At 40.2% G+C, this 19,822-nt stretch overlaps 1 protein-coding gene across 2 annotated transcripts in view; it reads right to left on the bottom strand.

Moving 5' to 3' along the window:
• The window catches only part of tnfrsfa (tumor necrosis factor receptor superfamily, member a), a 29,261-nt gene that overhangs the window by 7,158 nt on the left and 2,281 nt on the right, over positions 1-19,822 (bottom strand). For both annotated transcript variants that reach the window (XR_013844617.1, XM_080018016.1), the window contains exons 2-7: positions 8,121-8,292; positions 5,550-5,681; positions 2,296-2,407; positions 1,213-1,346; positions 1,002-1,103; positions 483-529 (exon numbers count right to left, since the gene is read on the bottom strand). Coding sequence is in view for 1 of the 2 variants with exons in the window: in XM_080018016.1 (XP_079874142.1) it covers positions 483-529; positions 1,002-1,103; positions 1,213-1,346; positions 2,296-2,407; positions 5,550-5,681; positions 8,121-8,292 (699 nt within the window). In the remaining variant the exon portion in view is untranslated. The remainder of the gene's footprint in view (positions 1-482; positions 530-1,001; positions 1,104-1,212; positions 1,347-2,295; positions 2,408-5,549; positions 5,682-8,120; positions 8,293-19,822) is intronic.

The following is a 19,822-nucleotide window of genomic DNA, read 5'->3' as shown; positions in this document are numbered from 1 at the left end:
TGAGGCATAAAAGAAAGTCAATTTTCACATGGTTTACTAAGAGAATATGAAGTATACCAGGTAAAAAAAAAAAAAACTAAAAAAAGTCGCCAAAGTGCCTGACCAAAGCTTCTCGTCATTCATTTTCTCAAAATAAGGAAAAGCTCAAATCATCGAATAATAAAGACAAATTTGTACAATATCTTTGCTACAACAAAATTGAGTTTGGGTTTTACAGCCACATCACAACACGTAAAATATAAAAAAAAATTTAAAACATTTATAAATAAATCATCCTGAGGTTATGAACACATTATCTTGAGATTGCTGTAAGTTAAGACTTATTTCAATACTTTCAAAATAAAAGTCCCTTTGCCACAGTTACAAAAAGTGCTTTTTTAAAGTAATATACTGTATATGGAAGCATACTGTATACTGTATGTGACTTTTCGTAAGAGAACTTCAAGACATTTCATGAGAGCTGATATATGCCATCGACTTACGATAGGAATCTTCACTATTTCACTGGAGTCGCAATGGCTTTTCAGACCTGAAGCAGTTGACAAGCGGATGACACAAAACGTCAGAAAAAGTAACAATTGGTGACAACAGGGCTGTGAAAGTTAATATACTGTATATCATGTTTACCACGCAAAATTTTTTAACTCCTAGTTTAAGAGTCTGCAGCCCCCTAGGAATTGCAGGGTGTCTGCAGCAAAATTATTCAAATTTATTTATTCAACTCATCCCTGTTTTTTATTTGATTTTTATTACTTTGTATGTTTTAATATAGCATTGTTTGTCTTCAGTTAAGATAATTTATTTCTGGTCTCATTAATCAAATCATAACATGGTTATAACTTAACACACTGCTTTTTAAAAAGAAAGCTACTTCTAAAGGGTCAAATTTGGGTCAACCTAAAAATGTATTGCACAGATATCATACTATTAAATTGCAATTCGTAATTTCAATAGTTTAATAGCCCTAACCAAATTAAAAATAATCATAGCTCGCTACTTACATGGTCTCTCACAAGAGTGCTGCTTGATGATAAACCACCCCACTGTGCAGACGACGATAGCAGCGATTAAGATGATGATCAGGATGACCAAGATAGGAACGTCTGGAAAAGAATCGTCACAAATCATAAAAAAAATAAAATAAACTTTTTGATACGATAATGTTTAATCAGGAAAAAAAAAAAAAAAAAACTGTCCAAAAACGAGCATTACCTATGGCCTCTGGGAGGCTGGTGGAAGGCGTAGGGGTGGCGTGAGGGGTCTGGGTGGGAGACGGGTGGCGTTTCCTGCACAACGTGTTGGAGAAGGGCGTGCATTTCTTCACCTCCTCCTCCCCAGCTTTACACCTGGGGGGGGGGGTTAAATAAACAAATAAACAAATAACTAAATAAGAAAGATAGATAAATAAATATTTTTAAAGGCTTAGACTAAATATCTTCTTTAAATGTATTAAAAAATATATATTTATTAATATATTAGTATTGTTATTCTTATTCATTATTATTCATAATTATTCATAATAATAATAATGATGAATATAGTTTCAGGCAGCAATACACGGTGTCCAGTATCGACACCAATTACAAATTTTCTACTTCCCATGGAACGTACAATCACTTTGTGCTGTTGCTTGTCATCATCATAGTACATCAGCCTTACTACTAAAACGAGTTACAATTTTGCGAGTTTCCATTGAACGCAGCATCGGCGGAGGTTATGATGCAATGTTTGATTTGAACACACACACACACACACACACACACACACACACACACACACACACACACACACAGACACACATAGACACACCCAGTTTGCAATAACTACAGAGCGGTACGGTGCGAATGTGCGTTCGTAGCCGCAACCTGCACATTTATACCAAATTGGATGATGATGTCACAAAGCGTCTTCCTCAACAAACTGATCTCGCTTCGCCTGACGACCGGAAGTTTTCGAACCTCGGCGTGTGGGCGATGCATGAACGTTTGGCTACTTCCGGTCAAAAGAAATCGGTTTTTCACTAATTCCTGCTCCGTAAGTGGATCGATATGGATGAAATTTGAACCACAAGATGTCTGCGCACCCCAGTTCTAACGACACCTCACCCGCGTTCGCTTTTAGCCCGAAAAGTGCCAAGGAGAATAATAATAATAATAATAATAATAAAAATCGGAACAATAACAATAGGTTTCCATCTCTGAGGGCTGGACCCCTAATAATACAAAAATAAAATAAATTAAAATTGAGAATAAACTGATAATGGGTCAAATATTTCTACAACAAAAGGAGACTTACTTGGCACAGCGCTTGCAGACTTCACATGCTTGGTCGGGCACACAGAAGGTTCCAGCTCTGCACTGGCATTTGGTGTCCGTGGTGCTGGAGCAGGAGACCGTTTCGATCTCATCTGTCGATAAAAAAAAGTCCAAAGAGGAATAGCACCACCATGACACATTAAATCAAATATATAAAGTCCTTGTAGATTGTGAATTGTGAAATGCTTGTGTGTGTGTGTGTGTGTGTGTGTGTGTGTTTTTTTCTCTGTAAATGTCGTTAGCATGTGGACCCTGCTAATGGAAGTCACGGAGTTAAATGTGATTAGCCTGTAGCTTCCCAAAACACACACACAAACAAACGCACGCTCATCAAGACAATCAATCCTCGCAAACCTCTGACATGTGATGAGATGTGGTAGATGAGGAATGTTAAGCGAGAAACACGGTGCTCCCTCTGAAAAGTGGGCGCTACTGTGAATTTATCGTCTAATCCAGTGTTTTCTGAGTTTATTCTGGAGATTTATGTGTCGTGAAATTCAGCGTTGTAAGCTGCCATGGCACTGTCAAAGCAAAGCAAAGCAGCTGGATAAAAGAAAAGACCCTGCCCAACCTATGGGCATTTATTTTGTCACCAAAAAACATAGTCATAAGCTATAGGGCATTTATAGGACTTATATACATATGATCATGCACTTATAACATATGACATATAGTCACTCAACATAACATCTTGGTCAAATCAACTGAAGACCATCTACGTCCTGCTACATGCATTATTCAGATGGAAAATGTACTGTGAAAAAATATTGCAGTGATTAAAATAATAATAAAAATTAACTTTATTTCTATAGCCCCTTTCATACAAGAAATGCAGCTGAAAGTGTTTCACAATTAAGAGATTGCATGCACAGAGTGTTTCACATAAATTATATTGTATTTTTTATCTCTATATATTTTTTCTTATATTTAAATAATTTAATTCATACAGACTACATTTACGTTTACTATTGTAAACACTGATAGTGGCGTATATGTCATGTTAATGATAATGACTGATAGACATATACAATATTTCAGGTTTCATTTATTTTTCATGACAAACTCATTTTATCAGCATGAATTTGGCATTACAACTGGTATGTATTTTTTATTTTACTACTAACTGTTTGCTGGAACATAAACAAACTATCAAAGTTGTGGGCTGTGCTTGTTTGTTTGCTGAGGTTGTTTTGTTTGTGCTTCTGTCTATTAATACAATGATCAGGAATAGCGCTCCTAATTTCGTTATATTCCATGCAATGACAAAAAAAGCTTTCTATTCTACCAACTCACTAACCAACCAACAAACCCCCCAACCCACCCACCAACCCATCAACCAACTCACCCACCAACCTACCAACCCACCAACCCACCAACCAACTCACCCACCAACCTACCAACCCACCAACCCACCAACCCATCGACAAACCCACCCACCAACCCATCAACCAACTCACCCACCAACCTACCAACCCACCAACCCATCAACCCACCCACCAACCCATCGACAAACCCACCCACCAATCCATCAACCCATCAACAAACCCAGCCACAAACCCATCAACCAACTCACCCATCAATCAACCAACCAATTCATCAACCAACCAACTCATAAACTAACCGACCCATCAACAAACCGACCTATCAACCAACCAACTAACTTATCAATCAACCAATCAATCCATGAATCAACCAACCCACCCACCAAACAACCAATCAATCGATCAATCAATCTAGAATACAAAAGGGCTTTCGGTTTAGAGTTTAAAGGTTTGTATTTATCCTCAAATATACATACAGTGTACAATATTTTCCTAAAGCTTATGAAGCAAATAGTTTCCCTTACGCTGCTACAAATCCAAAGACATATTCACATAAAATATGTCTTGTTGGTGCTCACATTCATACAAAAAGGCACAAATGTGAGCTTCTTATTGGTTTAGCGGCAAAGCGTTTCATTAACGGACACAGAAGACAAAAGAAAGACAGATTTTCAAATGTAATGAGAGTCAAAACCAAGCAGAGTTATCTAAGCACCAATTGCATTTCCCCCTAAAAATGGTTCAGCCTCAACAAAGACGTAACTTCATTAGCTGAATTGATTACATCAACCGAGGCCTATTTGATCTATTACGTAATAACCTATTATAGTCACAGTAACAGCAACACAATAACAATAATAACTCATTTATCATTATCTGTGCCCGTATTATTGAATTCATATTTATTCATTCCTAATACAGAATACCCATCGGTACTTATACTTAGAATTGTACTTATATTTATGATTGTACTTATACTCAGTACACACATTTTCACATTGCAGAGAATTTGAAGCGAAGACACCATGGTGGTGGGGTGGTGGATGTAACTCATCTCTCAATCGTTTTAAAATCTCTATCCATTATCATCTAGGTCCGTGACAAGAATTAAGGAGCAGTGGAGCGATGGAACTCTTTCTTAACCTGGGTGAATAAGCACAAAGCAGAGCCTATGTAACAGTAGTCTCTTCTATTCTGGAACTTAAGCCATTCACTGGGCACAAAGACACCCCAGTGTGGGAGACAATGAGACATGGCCACGCCCAGATCAGCCAGGTAGGACGCACGCACAGACTAGCAGATCTCCTGAGATTGCGAGCACACACACACACACACACACACACACACACACACACACACACAGAGAAAGAGAATAAAACACGCAAAGCCACACCCTGCCGTTCACTGTAACACTGTAAGATAAGATACATCTGCCTGGATTTCAAAGGCCAGGCAAAAAAATTACTCCCAAACAATATCACAGGTAACTTTAGATGAATGGGGTCTAAATTAATACACAATTAAATCTACACACTAAATGTACGGTTTTTGTGTTCCTGTTAAAAGTGCCAAACCAATATACAGTATACCACCAATATATTATATTCAATAAAATACAGTTTATTACTGTTTATTTCCAATGCCCACCTAGCGTATCTAAATATTTTCCTTAACATTTTCTATCTTGTGTGTCTTGAATCTTCCTTTATTGTATTAACTGATTTTTTGTTTTAACACTTTTACAGTCAAATTCCTTGCATGTTTAAGGCAATAAAGCCAAATTCTGATTCTGAATATCAAAAGTTCAAGAGCAATTGGATGGTATGGTTTTTTATTTTTATATTATTATGAATGTGATTAATTTCATTGCATTTACTAATTGCTAAACCCTAGAAGGGGAGTAGGTCCGTACCCGTGCGGCAGTGGGTACAAGGCAGGCAGCGGTTCATGCCGTTGGAGTGCTCCGTGTAGGTCTGTCCATGTTCGCATGGAAGACACGTCCCTGGCTCCTGGTCCCTCTCACAGGCCTTCTGCACAAAGCTTCCTGCGCAGGAAAAAAAATATACAGTCTTAAAAACATAGACAGCGGACACACACACACACACACACACACACACACACACACACACACACACACACACACACACACACACACACACACACACACACACACACACACACACACACACACAGTGTTATCATAGTATAGTTGAATAATTTACATTGACAAAATATGGACTATTTTTATTATTTCATGTATATAGTTCAAATAAAACAGTTCAAATAAGTAACAATATTGATCGGCAAAGCAATTTTTGGGTTATGAGTAGTTCTGAGTTAGGCCAAACTTCATATACAATTCTAAACCATTTCATTTCACATTTAATTATAAACAATTTCATTTCAAGCACTGTGGCAGATGGGGGGGGGGTGTGGTTAAGCCACGGGCAGGAGGTGACGGTGCTGGATTCTTCCCGCCGTGGCGCAGCTGTACTAGGTCCGCCTAATCAGCCCCATTAGCGCTGATTGGTCCTGGCAGTTGGGATGGCGCGGTGCAGGCCGGAAGCCTGGGGCCAGACCGCGAGCGAGGAGCGACCCGGACTGATTAGTCCTCTTATTTTATGTTCCCGTTTTGGCCGGCGAGCCTTTCTGTTTTGCAGCATTAATAAAGACTGACGCCATGTCGGCACCCCGCTGCCGGAAAGACTCCGCCTCGCTCTTTAAACCCCTACCTGTGGGTAGAAACTCCCGCAAACACATTAAATGTGATATGACATTCTTGAGCCCAAAGTCCTTCAAAAACAACACAACACAACCCGACGAAGTGTGTTCCTCAGATGGGCTTTTCTTTAACGAGGCCCATTAAAATGTGTTTGATTCCAGTGGAGCAACACAATTGTAAAAAAAACAAAACTTCAAAAGTCTCTATAATGAAAAGCAATAAGTTGAGATTTTGCTGAAAGAATGAAATGTGGAATTCAATGGAACGCACCTTGAAAGGCAACCCACTCAGCTATATTCCATTTTCTACAGTCTATTTTTCCCCAGATGTCAATCAAAATAATTAAAACAATGCAGCGATAGTTCCAAAATGAAATACAATAATTGTGCAATCATAGCCATCCACCCAGCTGGACAGTATGATTGAGGTGGTGGACTTTTAGGTGGTGTATCTCCCGACCCTTTCAAGGCCTATTGTGAGCCTGTGGCAACAAATCACGTATCCCACCTTTCTTTTGAACTTGTTTTACTGTTTGTCTCACTATTACACATGACAACATTAGCCTATTGCCTAGGTTCTAGGTAATAGCTCATGGTAGAAGGCTCTTGGTAGAAGGTTCTAGGTAGGAAGCTCTATGTAGAAGGTTCTAGGTAGGAAGCTCTATGTAGAAGGTTCTAGGTAGGAAGCTCTATGTAGAAGGTTCTCGGAAGACGGTTCTAGGTAGAAGGCTATAAGTAGAAGGTTCTAGGCAGAAGGTCCTAGGCAGAAGGTTCTAGGTAGAAGGTTCTAGGTAGAAGGCTATGGGCAGAAGGTTCTCGGCAAAGGTTCTATGTAGAAGGTTCTAGGTAGAAGTTTCTAGGTAGAAGGTTCTAGGTAGGAAGCTCTAGGTAGAAGGTTCTCAGAAGAAGGTTCTAGGTAGAAGGTCCTAGGCAGATGGTTCTAGGTAGAAGGTTCTAGTTAGAAGGCTATAGACAGAAGGTTCTCGGCAAAAGGTTCTATGGAGAAGGTTCTAGGTAGAAGTTTCTAGGTAGAAGGTTCTAGGTAGGAAGTAGAAGGTTCTCGGAAGAAGGTTCTAGGTAGAAGGTTCTAGGTAGGAAGCTCTAGGTAGAAGGTTCTAGGTAGAAGGTTCTAGGTAGGAAGCTCTAGGTAGAAGGTTCTCGGAAGAAGGTTCTAGGTAGAAGGTTCTAGGCAGAAGTTTCTAGGTAGAAGGTTCTAGGTAGGAAGCTCTAGGTAGAAGGTTCTCGGAAGAAGGTTCTAGGTAGAAGGTCCTAGGCAGAAGGTTCTAGGTAGAAGGTTCTAGTTAGAAGGCTATAGACAGAAGGTTCTCGGCAAAAGGTTCTATGGTGAAGGTTCTAGGTAGAAGTTTCTAGGTAGAAGGTTCTAGGTAGGAAGTAGAAGGTTCTCGGAAGAAGGTTCTAGGTAGAAGGTTCTAGGTAGAAGGCTATCGGTAGAAGGTTCTAGGCAGAAGGCTATCGGTAGAAGGTTCTAGGCAGAAGGTTCTAGGCAGAAGGTTCTAGGTAGGAAGCTCTGGGTAGAAGGTTCTCGGAAGAAGGCTCTACGTAGAACGTTCTAGTTAGAAGGCTCTAAGTAGAATGTTATAGGTAGAAGGTTTGAGGCAGAACTTTCTAGGTCAAGGGTTTTAGGCAGAAGAGTCTAGGTAGAAGGTTCTAGGTACAAGGTCCTCGGCAGAAGGCTCCCGGTAGAAGGCTCCAGGTAGAAAGTTCTAGGTACTAGGTTCCCACTGTCCTGGTGTACCCTTACCAGCGCGGCAGTTGAGGCAGCAGAGCCCTTGGTGGAGGTACTGCTGGTTCTCCAGACAGGTCCTGGACCGGGCAACGGTCAGGTTCACGTGGTCATCGCCGGACCACTGTGAGGGTGGGCTGAGCTCTGCTGCGCGGCCCACCAGCCCGAAAGAAGACAACGCCAGCAGAACCTGGTGGAGAGGAGATAGGGGATGAGGCTTTTAAGATAGCATAGGGACCTAGGGAAAGAAAGAAATCGACCTTGTTCGTTTGCTTTTATGGTGTGTTTTGCAAGTGGAATTATTTGAGATTCTTTTTTTTTTTTCAATTATTACAATTATTTTTCAATATCAAAATTATGGGGGGGAAAAACAATTTGAGAATTATTATTATTATACTGAATTGTTAGCGTTGCTAATTCTGAAACGGTTGTTTTCTGAGTGAAAGGCAATTGACGTTCATATACTAATAAATACGGCTAAATACATACTACATAGCACGTACATCCGATTTTACATATTTTCCAGATAAATGACAATTTATCTGAGAGTCTAAATTCCCACGGGGAAAAAGGAGTGATCTACGCCTTAATTCGAACCAGCTGATCTGAACATCTGTCGTGGGAAGGCCATTAGGACAACAAGCCTTTATGAGGAAGTCGCGGGGCCACATGTACACAAACCACTTAGAGGCAAAATTTCAGGAAACATTTTTTTTTCGGCCGTGATTTGTTTAAAAACACAGTCAATCTGTTGGCCAGGGTCAGTTAATTGTTAGGGTGACAGAATGAGATTTGCCATATCAAGGTATCTCATTGCAGCTCATCCAATGTGATTTCAGTCATCCATTCAGGTGCTGGGTAATAACTGGTCCTGTATAGGTGGTGGTAGGGTGGTGGTGGTGGTGGGGGGGATACGGCTGAACACTTTAGCGCGCCCCCCGGGCACTGGTGTTTATTCACACGCTTTTCACCATGTCAACGTGAGAAGGCCCCATTCACTGGCGAACAACACACTTTAGTGCCTCTACTTCAAATGACCCACATTCTTAAAGCCCAGCTCTTTGAATGGGCCGACATGCGACACCGGCCCACCGAGCACCTCAAACGCAACCGGACCCCCTCCCGGTGTAAAGAGAGAGGCCTGCTTTTCAGGGAGGTTTTGTCTCACCTGTACGCCCCCCGCCCCCTCACCTTACAGAGGCTGGGAGTGAAAGGAACAGGTTAGGGTGGAGAGGGCCAGCGTGGAAGTGAGAAAGAGAGCACATTAGTGAGGAAGTGAGCCACCGGGTACAGATTGGGATTTTAGTCGAAGGGGGAAAATGGGCAGTTTATCAAGCAGTGTTTCCTGACCTTTTTTCTGACACGGTACTGTTTTGACACTGAAATAATCACAGAGCACAATAGCACCATCCTGATAACTAAAAATGTAATAAAGCCATAAAACTGTGTGTATCATTATGGCCTAATAATAGTTAGCGCTGCAAACCTTGTAAACGATTCGTTTGTAGTGAATTCTTTTGACTGAGTTGGCCGTCTGGAGTCACTCTGACAAAAGAGCGGGCAAGCGAGTCTTTGAATTAGAAACTGAAAAAAATGACTTCAGTTAAGGGGTAATTAAAGAGAAAAATAAAGGTGGGGATGCTAATTTGTATTTATTTTCATTAACGGTTATCCCCGAAAAAAAAGGTCTTTTTTTTTATTGAACTTATTTTATTGGACAAATTATAATTATAAATAAGGGGAATCATAAATAATCAAAATATTTTATATGCGGACACAGCTCTCCATGCGTCCCGATCGCAGAGAGACGTGGAGCCGTTCCTCCAAATAAGACCACTAAAAAACAATGTGTCTTTAATTGTTCACACTGTTTTGGTTGTTTTATTTGGAGGGAGGACGGTGATCTCTGTGTGCCCGTGCAAATTGTGATAGAAATAAACGGCTGTCGTAAGAATTCAATTCACAACTGAGAGCCGACCAACTCTTGTGACTGTAGTTCCTCGCTCAGGAAGCCGTTCCCTCGTTCACCGTGCATTCAAACAACTTAATCGATAGCACAAAACAAAAAGTTGGAAAATCAAACAACTCTTTTTAGCGAGTGACTTGCCTAGAACCGAATCTCAAAAAAGAGACAAACCTTCCATCAGTACTTAATGATAGTTCTCACGTTGCGCGTGAAAGTTGTTGTCGGTTTTGTAACTGAAATTTATGAATGAGATGAATTGGTACAGCTTTGCAGTTTTGATCTTGCAACACAAGAGCTAGTTTCCATTATTCACATATTTTCCGGGGAAATTTAAGTGAAACCGTTATAGAGAAGGAGCGAGCTGGCGAAAGGCAGGAGGTGTAGAGACGGAGGGATAGACCGACTCCTAGACACTCAACTGCCGCTGCCTTGGACAGCGGCCATGCCTTGTTGTTCAAAAGAAGCTTTTTCCCTTCACGCTCCCTTTCCCCTCCTTCCTCTCCCTCCTTTTTCACGTCAGACTTTCCAAAGACGCCGAGAGGCAGACGTGGAGGGGGCAGACGGCCGGCGGAGCACTGCTCACAATCACACCATTTAGATTTATCCAAACACGCCGTGAAAGGAGGAGTGGGGGCAGTAAAGAGAAGGAAAGAAGGAAAGGAGGGAGAAAGAGAGGGAGAAACTAGCATGATATGTGCCGGGGACTTGAATACAGCGTGTGTGCACGCCTTGCAGGGTGGGGGGATGTGGAGGGAAATGGAATTTGCTTTCAAAATTGACCCAGCATAGGAAATCCATGTGAAAACAGCAGAAGGGAAAATGCTGCATTGAAGAACGTTGCATTAAAAAACAACTGGAAAAATAAAGCAGAAGAAAGTACGTTTGAGGGAAAATATTAAATACGAAAAAACCAGATGACCAAAATCACGATGCGTTAGCGTCCCAAAAGATCATCATGGCCAATCAAAATACATTCAGGTTTTGAGGCTTATTGCATTCCAATGTGAGTGATTCAGTTCAATTCACGATCCACTGTATACGATAAAACCCATTTGAGGAGAAGAGACTGACTTTCAGAATAGTAGAAACTACTAAGTATATCTACAGAGAGTATATGCCTCTGCCCGAGACTGCACAATTTCCAAACGGACCGTATCCACCCAAAGTTGGCAGATCCCACACAGTCACATATGTTTGGCTGGAAAAAATGCAAGTAAGAAAGATGAGAAATGGAATTTAATGTCCGAACTCCCAAGCAAGGAGTGTTGGGGGTTTAGAACCTTTATGGGGAATTCAATATGAAATATTTTCTTTTTGCTGTTGTTATACTGTATGTCTTGTTTTATGGTGTTCTCTCGGAAGACCGGCTTTTGGTATCTCCTGAGCATCATCAATTTTTTACTGCTCGTAGCCTCTTCGAGATAGTTGCGCTTTATTGATCCTTCAAATTTTCCCAATTAAATAACAAGGCTTGGTGGAAGGTATAGATAAACTCAATACAAAGCCGTGGTGAACAGTTTTATGCATAGGCGTAAATTTGTAAGTTGCGCAGAATTTCTGATGATTAATCGATTAGTCGATTAACTGATTACTCTTCAGAGTTCTTTCAAATCAATCAAACTTTAAAGAAACACATTTCAATTGCACTTTTGTTTTTTCACATGATGAAAGAATCTTCAAAACAAGGTATCACTTGTGGGAAGGGATTTTGTGAAGCCATGACTTCTTAAAGATTAGGGTTTTGAAAACAGAAGTTATGAGAAATCAGGCTTTAAAGTTTTAGAAGCTTTTCCAGACTTTTGCCACCCAAAACACCCTTTCAGAAACACAATTAGTGCTTTAAATGCTTAGATTTATATAGTGCTGTACTGCTTCAATGAGATAACGTTGAATGTGTTTTTGTGAAATAATATTTGAATGATTCATTTATAAAAATATTGGAAAATGCATAATTGAAGTAAATCCTTTCATGTTAAGTTTAAGTTGTTTTTTTTTCTCATTCTGAGTTCATGCTCACTATAATAGCATGTCCAATCTTTTATTCTATAAGTTCTTAACATTCAACGTCTTTATTGTTTTATAACAATGAGAGTTTTTAAGCAAGTGGCACTTTTGAGTTCACACATACAATAACCTATCATCAGAAAACACCAATGCCCAATGGTTGACTTAGAAACTAATTTACATCGTTTTTCACGGTGAGCGAAAAGTAGGCGTCCACGGAATGCGCCAGGTTAGGATGTGTTGGGTCACATTTGTTTGACGTGTCATGTATAACAATAAGTGGATGGCAAGCAGGCCTGGGAAGCTGAATCATTTTGGCAGCCCGCCAACATACTTCTACCGTAAACCAGTCCTTAAACAACACAACGCTATTATCGCCATTGGGTATCAGAAATATTGGACATTTCTTTTTCCATGTGCAAGGTTTGGCCAAATCAACATTTCCAAATTATTTTCAAGTTGCGACCCAGGTGCAGTTTAGAGTAATCTGTAAAATAAAGGTAATACGCTTCATTCAAATGGATTTGAAGAAGTAAGCGGTCTTTTTCACTATCATACAAGGATAATTTCACATCTCAAATCTGTCCATGAATTGGAAAGACTGAAAAAAAGTCTGATGAAAGTCATTGGACAGATATTTGATTAGGAGATAGGTAGGTAGGTAGATAGATAGATAGATAGATAGATAGATAGATAGATAGATAGATAGATAGATAGATAGATAGATAGATAGATAGATAGATAGATAGATAGATAGATAGATAGATAGATAGATAGATATAGTTGACAGATACAGTAGGAGCAACTTGGAGAGGACAGCTGGAACATGACAGAGCCCAGGCAGATCCGCGCCGGCACCTGGGAGTGCCCCCGGGCTGCATTTGCAATGCTTTATCTGTCCACCGGGGTTAGCGATGGTTCAAAACGTAAAGCAACTCCCGCATACGGGATAATCTTGCATTTGTTAAATAAAAAATACACATGTTTTGGAACGGAAAATATATTGTGTACAGCTGATAGAATCAATACTGTATATACATCTTTTTTAGCAACTCATTCAACTCTTGCTCCAGGACAGAGACTGAACCTTCAATATGGATGTGCCGGTGATAGATAATAATAAAATGGACAAAAAATAAAATAAAAGTAGTATATTTGTTGTGGATGTATTTATTTCATTTTGCAAAGTTAAGCGAACGAAACACAAAATCGCCAAGCAAATGAGCCTGTGCTTTACGAAAGTGTGAAAAAAGCTTTAAATGATATCTTGTAAATCTAATATGAGTGAAGATTCAGCAACTGGATTGATTATTTCTCGCCTCAAATTTGTTCAGAAACAAATTTTAGTGGATTGATAAGGTGAAATAAGTGAAAGTCACAGAGTAAACTCATGCTGAAATCCCGTTGGATGACATCACATCTGCGTCACCAGTGCCAGGTTCTGCATCACGTTCTGCGTCTGCGTCATATACATATATATATATATATATATATACACACAGCAATAAAATAAAATAATAAATCATGTAAATGTAGAGTGTATTTTTTTTATTTTCTTTTTACATTTTGTATGGTTTATTAGTATAAGTCTATCATTTATGGAAATTTATGTAAAAATAAAAGGGGGGAGGGACTTAGACTTGACTTAGACCCTAAGTGTATGATAGAAATACTGTAATGGACAGTGCCGTCCAACACACACACGCACGCACGCACGCACGCACACACACACACACACACACACACACACACACACACATTATTTGATTTAATATGTCATGGTGGTGCTATTCCTCTTCTTGTTATATCGACAGATGAGCTCAAAACGGTCTGCTCCAGCACCACAGACACCACACACACGTCTAACAGCTGGTCTACTCCGTACCCATCACTCGTACACACAGAAACAGTATGGGAAGCCACACTGCGGCTTGGTTTTTACCTCCAAGACTGGGACGGGCGGGCTAGACTGACCATAACCTCAGTGTAGGGAGTCCTCCCAAAAACCACAAGGCCTGGAAAGCCTCCAAACTACCAACTACAGTAGAGTCTTCTGGACCATCGGCTCAATGGCTGCAGGATTGTTCGAGAGCTAATAAGGCACTTGTGTGGAGCCCGTTTGGATTAATTGGAAGGACAATGTACCAGTGAGGGCTCCCTTCTGTTTATCTGACAACGGTAGCTCCCCTCCACTTCCACTTCCTCCCCGGTCCCCGGGGTTCTTCCAAATGGCACTGTAAACTAAGAATGCATTTGTGACCCAACAACAGGACGTCTTTTCAGTCGATGCACACGATCAACGCAGCATTTTTGAAAACGATGCAATCGCTATGTATCTGACCGGAATTACAGCGAGAGCCATTATAAAAATGGGTTTAGGATACATAATGGACGAGGGGGTGGTTCATTTCATAGAGGGACAGATGATTTTAATCATAAGCATCCGATAAGGAGCGGCACGATGTACCTCATTACACCCCTGGTTCCAGAGAGGGACCTGACCGTCTATATCATGCCTTTCCAATTAGCCACTCCTTCACTTTCATCTATTATCTCCACGGGACATTGAAGAAATATGATGAGGAAAAAATAAAATATATAGCACTGAAGAAAAAAAAAGTTTATATATATATATATATATATATATATATATATATATATATATATATATATATATATATATATATATATATAAATAAATAGATAAATATATACGTATATATATATATAAATAGATAAATATATACATAAATATATATATATATATATATATATATATATAAAACATATATTTTAATGTGAAAATCACTGAAAAAAATATACAGTATATAGCAATGAAAATTAATATATAACACAAAAATAAGGGAAAAGGGAATTTCTCTATAATTTGGATATATAGTGCTTGGACATATAGGATTGTTTTTGACTTTTTCTGAATCAAATGACACCTTTCTTTAGCATTTATATGACACAGGTACAGCCATACCTTTTTTTTTCCACTGAAACAACTCCAACTCTGCATTTGAGCAGGGTTTGAAAGAGTATGTTTATGTTTTGCATTGCATGTTGGCACTCATATTAATAACTATTCACCATAATCAGTACCTAGACCTAGACAGCCACAGCAGAATTGCCTCTCCACCTACTACCAGGCCAAGGTGTGTGTCATATGATTATGGCTTTTAAACAGCGCTACTAGTGTACATTTCTGGAAACTCTGACGTGGTGAGGAATCAACTTCCTACTGTTTGAATTACGTGGGATTAGATGTTCAAAGGTAATTCTGGCCTCAAAAAGTCACAATATTTTCAACTTTCATGCTGCGGGCGGTTGAAGCTGTGGCTCATTGGAGTCAATGGAAAACAAACAGGGGGCCTTTCCAACTGGTTCAAGACTTGTGTGATAATCCCCATAATCTCAGTCTGAGTCTAGACACAAGGGGAAGTATGCACCACAAGCTGAAAACCAACTACATATGAAAGTGAAAAAGCCATAAGTATGCAGATGTTTGGGGATATTGAGTGTATTTGTGTTGATGTCACAAAGGAACTTACTTGGTTGAACACTTATTAAATGGCACGGCTAACAGCTGTGCTCTCTGGCTCTCTGGGAATTCAACTATCACAGAACCGGTTGACCTTGAGAAGACAGAACACGAGCTCCGGGCTTTGTTTGGGAAAAGGACACTGGCGACTTTCTTTGCCTGATGGAAGACGTCCTCTATGTTTAACTGCGGAGACTAGAAAACAAGAAGGGCAAGCCCTCCACGTCCATTGGAAGCCATTCAAACAAACATGTGTCAGCAGCACGACCAATACATTACCGACACATGAAATGCATAGTATACGCATAGTAATGCGCGCACACACACACACACACACACACACACACCCCCACTGGTGGTGTGTGTGTGTGTGTGTTCATGCTAGCGTGTGAAAAGCGTCCGTCCCCTCCTCTCAGGGAGAACAGGAAGCCTCAGACAATGCGGAGGCTTCATGCCGGGTTCAGCTCCACACTGTTCTCGTTGCGGCAGCTCGGGATCCGATTAGACCCCCCCCCGTGCAACGTATCCGCCGGGCCGGGATATTTATAACTTTGGTTGACGCTTTCCCAAAAGAGGTACACGGCCGTGTGCGACAGCATGCCGCAACCATGCTAGGTCTCACTAGCATGGTGATCAGTATTGGGGGTAACGTGCTACTGTAATCACATTACATTTCTCTGAAACGAAGTAATGTTACACGTTACTGTTTCTGAATTCAGAAGTCACATTACAGTTACTAATCAGACAATTATGTCGTTACTCACATTAGACTACATAAGCTCTATATCGGCATCCAGCGAGCTGCTCATTCTGGACACTGCCGCGTGTTCACAAGTGCAATGGCAACGTACCCGGGAGGGAGGGGGCGGGGCTTCACGCTACTGTGTGAAGAGGTGAAGGGTCAGCTTTAGATCGTCCGAATCGAGTGGCTTTTCGTTTTCACCTCTCGTATGACTTTGGCTCGTGCAGGAATTTGTGCAGGAGATGGGACAAAAATGGCCAATTGGTGCCGGGCCAGTGCCGCCTTGATTCCCCTTGGCGTGCAATCGAGCCTTGTTCTCGCCATGACATTTGGGCCATGACACGGGCTGGTTTTCCCCAACTTTGCTGTCGGCTTTGTTTATTAAAGATCATAAAAAAAAGATCTTGTGCATGTCCTTATTAGGATAGAGATTTGTGCTGATATGTGAGCATATGTAAGGTTTAACATTAAATTGTTAACTCTCAATTAAGTGACAATGCATCTCAGGCGATGTTGCCGAGTATTGCAAATGTAAAGTTACGAAGTAGTGTAACAAATTACTTTCTACAGGGACTAATTAAAGTAATGCAATGCTTTTAAAAAAAAGTAATAAGTAATATGTAATACATTACTTTCTTTGAGCAACGACCCCAACACTGGCGGTGATAACATTCTGAGGCGACTTGGGGAGGTTCCTGTTCTGTAAGTTGTACAATTGGGGGACGGCGAACTGACCACACTTTATACTGGATTTACTGCCTTAATGAAGGGGGGCGGGGGTCTCTTTGACTTGCTATGACTTGGTCGATTTGCTTTGTTTCAGAGCGTGTAACAGGTGGTGGATTAAGCGAATTTCACAGCTCTTCTACACAAAGATTTCCGACCGTTATTTTTCAAACACTTTCAAACAACTAGTAAACCATGACAACATTTTCTAATTACAAAAAAATAGATCGTGTTAATTGGCCACTCTATTGACAGAGTGACTCCAGAGTCATTTAAAAGATTTGTTTGTTATGAATCATTTCCCTCACTTACCATTAGTAGGCCACCAAGTGCCGTTCTAGCGGTTTGTGACGTGTCTAGTGGTTAAAGTAGTGCGCAGTGGGAATATTTTGTGTTAGGTGTGTGGTGGTAGAAATAAAGGTTGTGAAACAGATTCAAGGTGCCTGTGGTTTTTGAGGCTTTGCCACTCATGTCATAGGTGTAGACAATCATCGCAGGACACTTTGAGCAAAGCGAAGCGACTTTGTTTGGCCTTTTTAGGGGGAAACATGCGACCGACGCCAAGGACATTGGATTCGAATGCCACTCGTCGAATGGAGTTTGGATGTTTGTGTGGAAAAGCGTTATGATAACAAAGCCCCTTTTTAACATCCTGGAGTAGCCCAATCAAATTTTCCAGGAGAAGAGTTGAAGAGGAACTTACATGATGACAAGGAGGGGAGATAATAGAAGAGTGAAGGGGATGACTAACGGAATAAAGCCCGCGCAGAAATCCATTAACTTACACGACAAAAAAACAAAAACAAAAAAACAATCACGTTATTTCCATTAAACCTCATATTTGTATGGGAGAAGCCCTTGAAGTAGCCTGCGTTTTATAGCTTTGTCCATAAACACATCACGGCAGAATGTGGAAAATGTGTCTGGTGAAACATGTCAACAAGGGCTAAGTGACAATCAGCAGAAGGAATGTATGTCTCTGTTAACACAGGTCCACTCTCAGGACAAAGGTTGAGTTTAGCGAGTGCTACGACCTTAAAGACATTTATTATAACGCGTTCACTCATTCAGGAAAGGTCCGGCACAAATAGACCCTTGCGATGAAAAAAGCCCAAAAAAACAGAATCACCCCTGTCTATTACAATACTGAAACAATAAGATTAATAACCAACATGTGTGTAATATGGACTTCCATAGGCGCCAATTCAGGGAATGTAAATGAGTTGTCGACCGATATGGGTTTTTCAACGGCCAATGCCGATCTTTAGAGAGCAGAGCTGCCGATGGCCGATATATAATGCCAATATCATGATTTTTTTTGCATCTGATAAAATACAACAATTAAATTATAATTACAACACACAAAATTGCCTAACTTAAATGAACATTTATTTAATACTAATGTTATTGTCTGCATTGTCTCTGTTTGCTTAAGTAGATCTGCACTCTATCTGTAAATAAATAAATAAACAAACAAACAAACAAACAAACAGATAAATAAATAAGATAATAATAATGATAAATACATCAAATAAGTAAGCAAATGAATAAATAATGCAGGATTTATTATTTTTATTATTAAGTGTTTACACAAAACATCTAGTTTTTACTAAATTAAGTCCCATAGCAACGGGAAGCAACGGGGAGACGTGCGTGACGTTGCTCGGGACACACAGGCTTTTTTTGGAACAGGATGTTCCGAGCTCAGTTGTGTTTAAAAAAAAAATAATGTTGTTTCATACAAGTAGGAAACAAACAAAAACAAGTAGATCTAAAATCAAAACACAGGCAAACCGGCAGGGGAACACACGCACGGCGCACAGCTGTCTGGAGGAGAACAAACACTCCACTCCAAATGGAAGGCTTTCCAAACGGCACTCCTGCTGTTTTCTTTGTCATTCAAAACCGGTCGCCGAGGCTGTGCACTTGCCATCTTTAAGGAGCTAACACCATAACAAACCGGAGAGAATGACACAAGTGAGAAGAAGACTGTACTGTGAGTGAGAGGAGGGGGGGGGGGGCTATGTGGCCGCTGCAGCAGTGCGCGTCAACTCGCTGCCAGAGAGAAGCGACGGCGAGAAAAGCTAGAAAGCGCAGCTGCTACCAGTTTATCGATAGTGTGGAAAAGGAGTATTGAAACCCTTTCAAATATTCAGAATTGATATGTATAGAAAGATCGATACATTTACACTAATCTGCAGAAATGTTGTTTATCAGCCTTGTGAGTGCAGGTATAGGCCAATGCCGATTATCTCAGAATGACAAAAGCCGTCCAGATTAATTGGTCAACCACTAATATAAATATGACATTTTCGTTCTGGAACATCAACCCGCTTTTATAATAGTAAATATAATTAATTACATGATTTTATATTATTCACTGTAATGAAATTGCAATAATTGTAACAATTTAATTTAAAAAAAAAATACATAGTAATAACTCATACCAGATATACCTATGATTTATCCATTGTGTACTATCGCACTTGAAGATATTACTATTTATGTTATTTATTTTGGGGTATTTTTGTATATTTGGCTATTTCTGTTATGGCTTTTTTTTATGCTAATTGCTCATTAATGTACAGCAATGCACCAATTCTCACCACCCAAATCCCTCATATATGTAAGTGCACTTGGCTGAATAAACAGATTGTGGTTGTGATTGTATTGTTGGTGTGATGAACTTGTGTTGGCAGCGCAGAAAGCAGTAGCGGCTGCTCAGAACAAAAGAAAGA

This window comes from Zeus faber (assembly GCF_960531495.2).
Source record: "Zeus faber genome assembly, chromosome: 17".
NCBI classification, from domain to species: Eukaryota; Metazoa; Chordata; class Actinopteri; order Zeiformes; family Zeidae; genus Zeus; species Zeus faber.
This window is presented reverse-complemented; position numbering and strand designations above follow the sequence as displayed.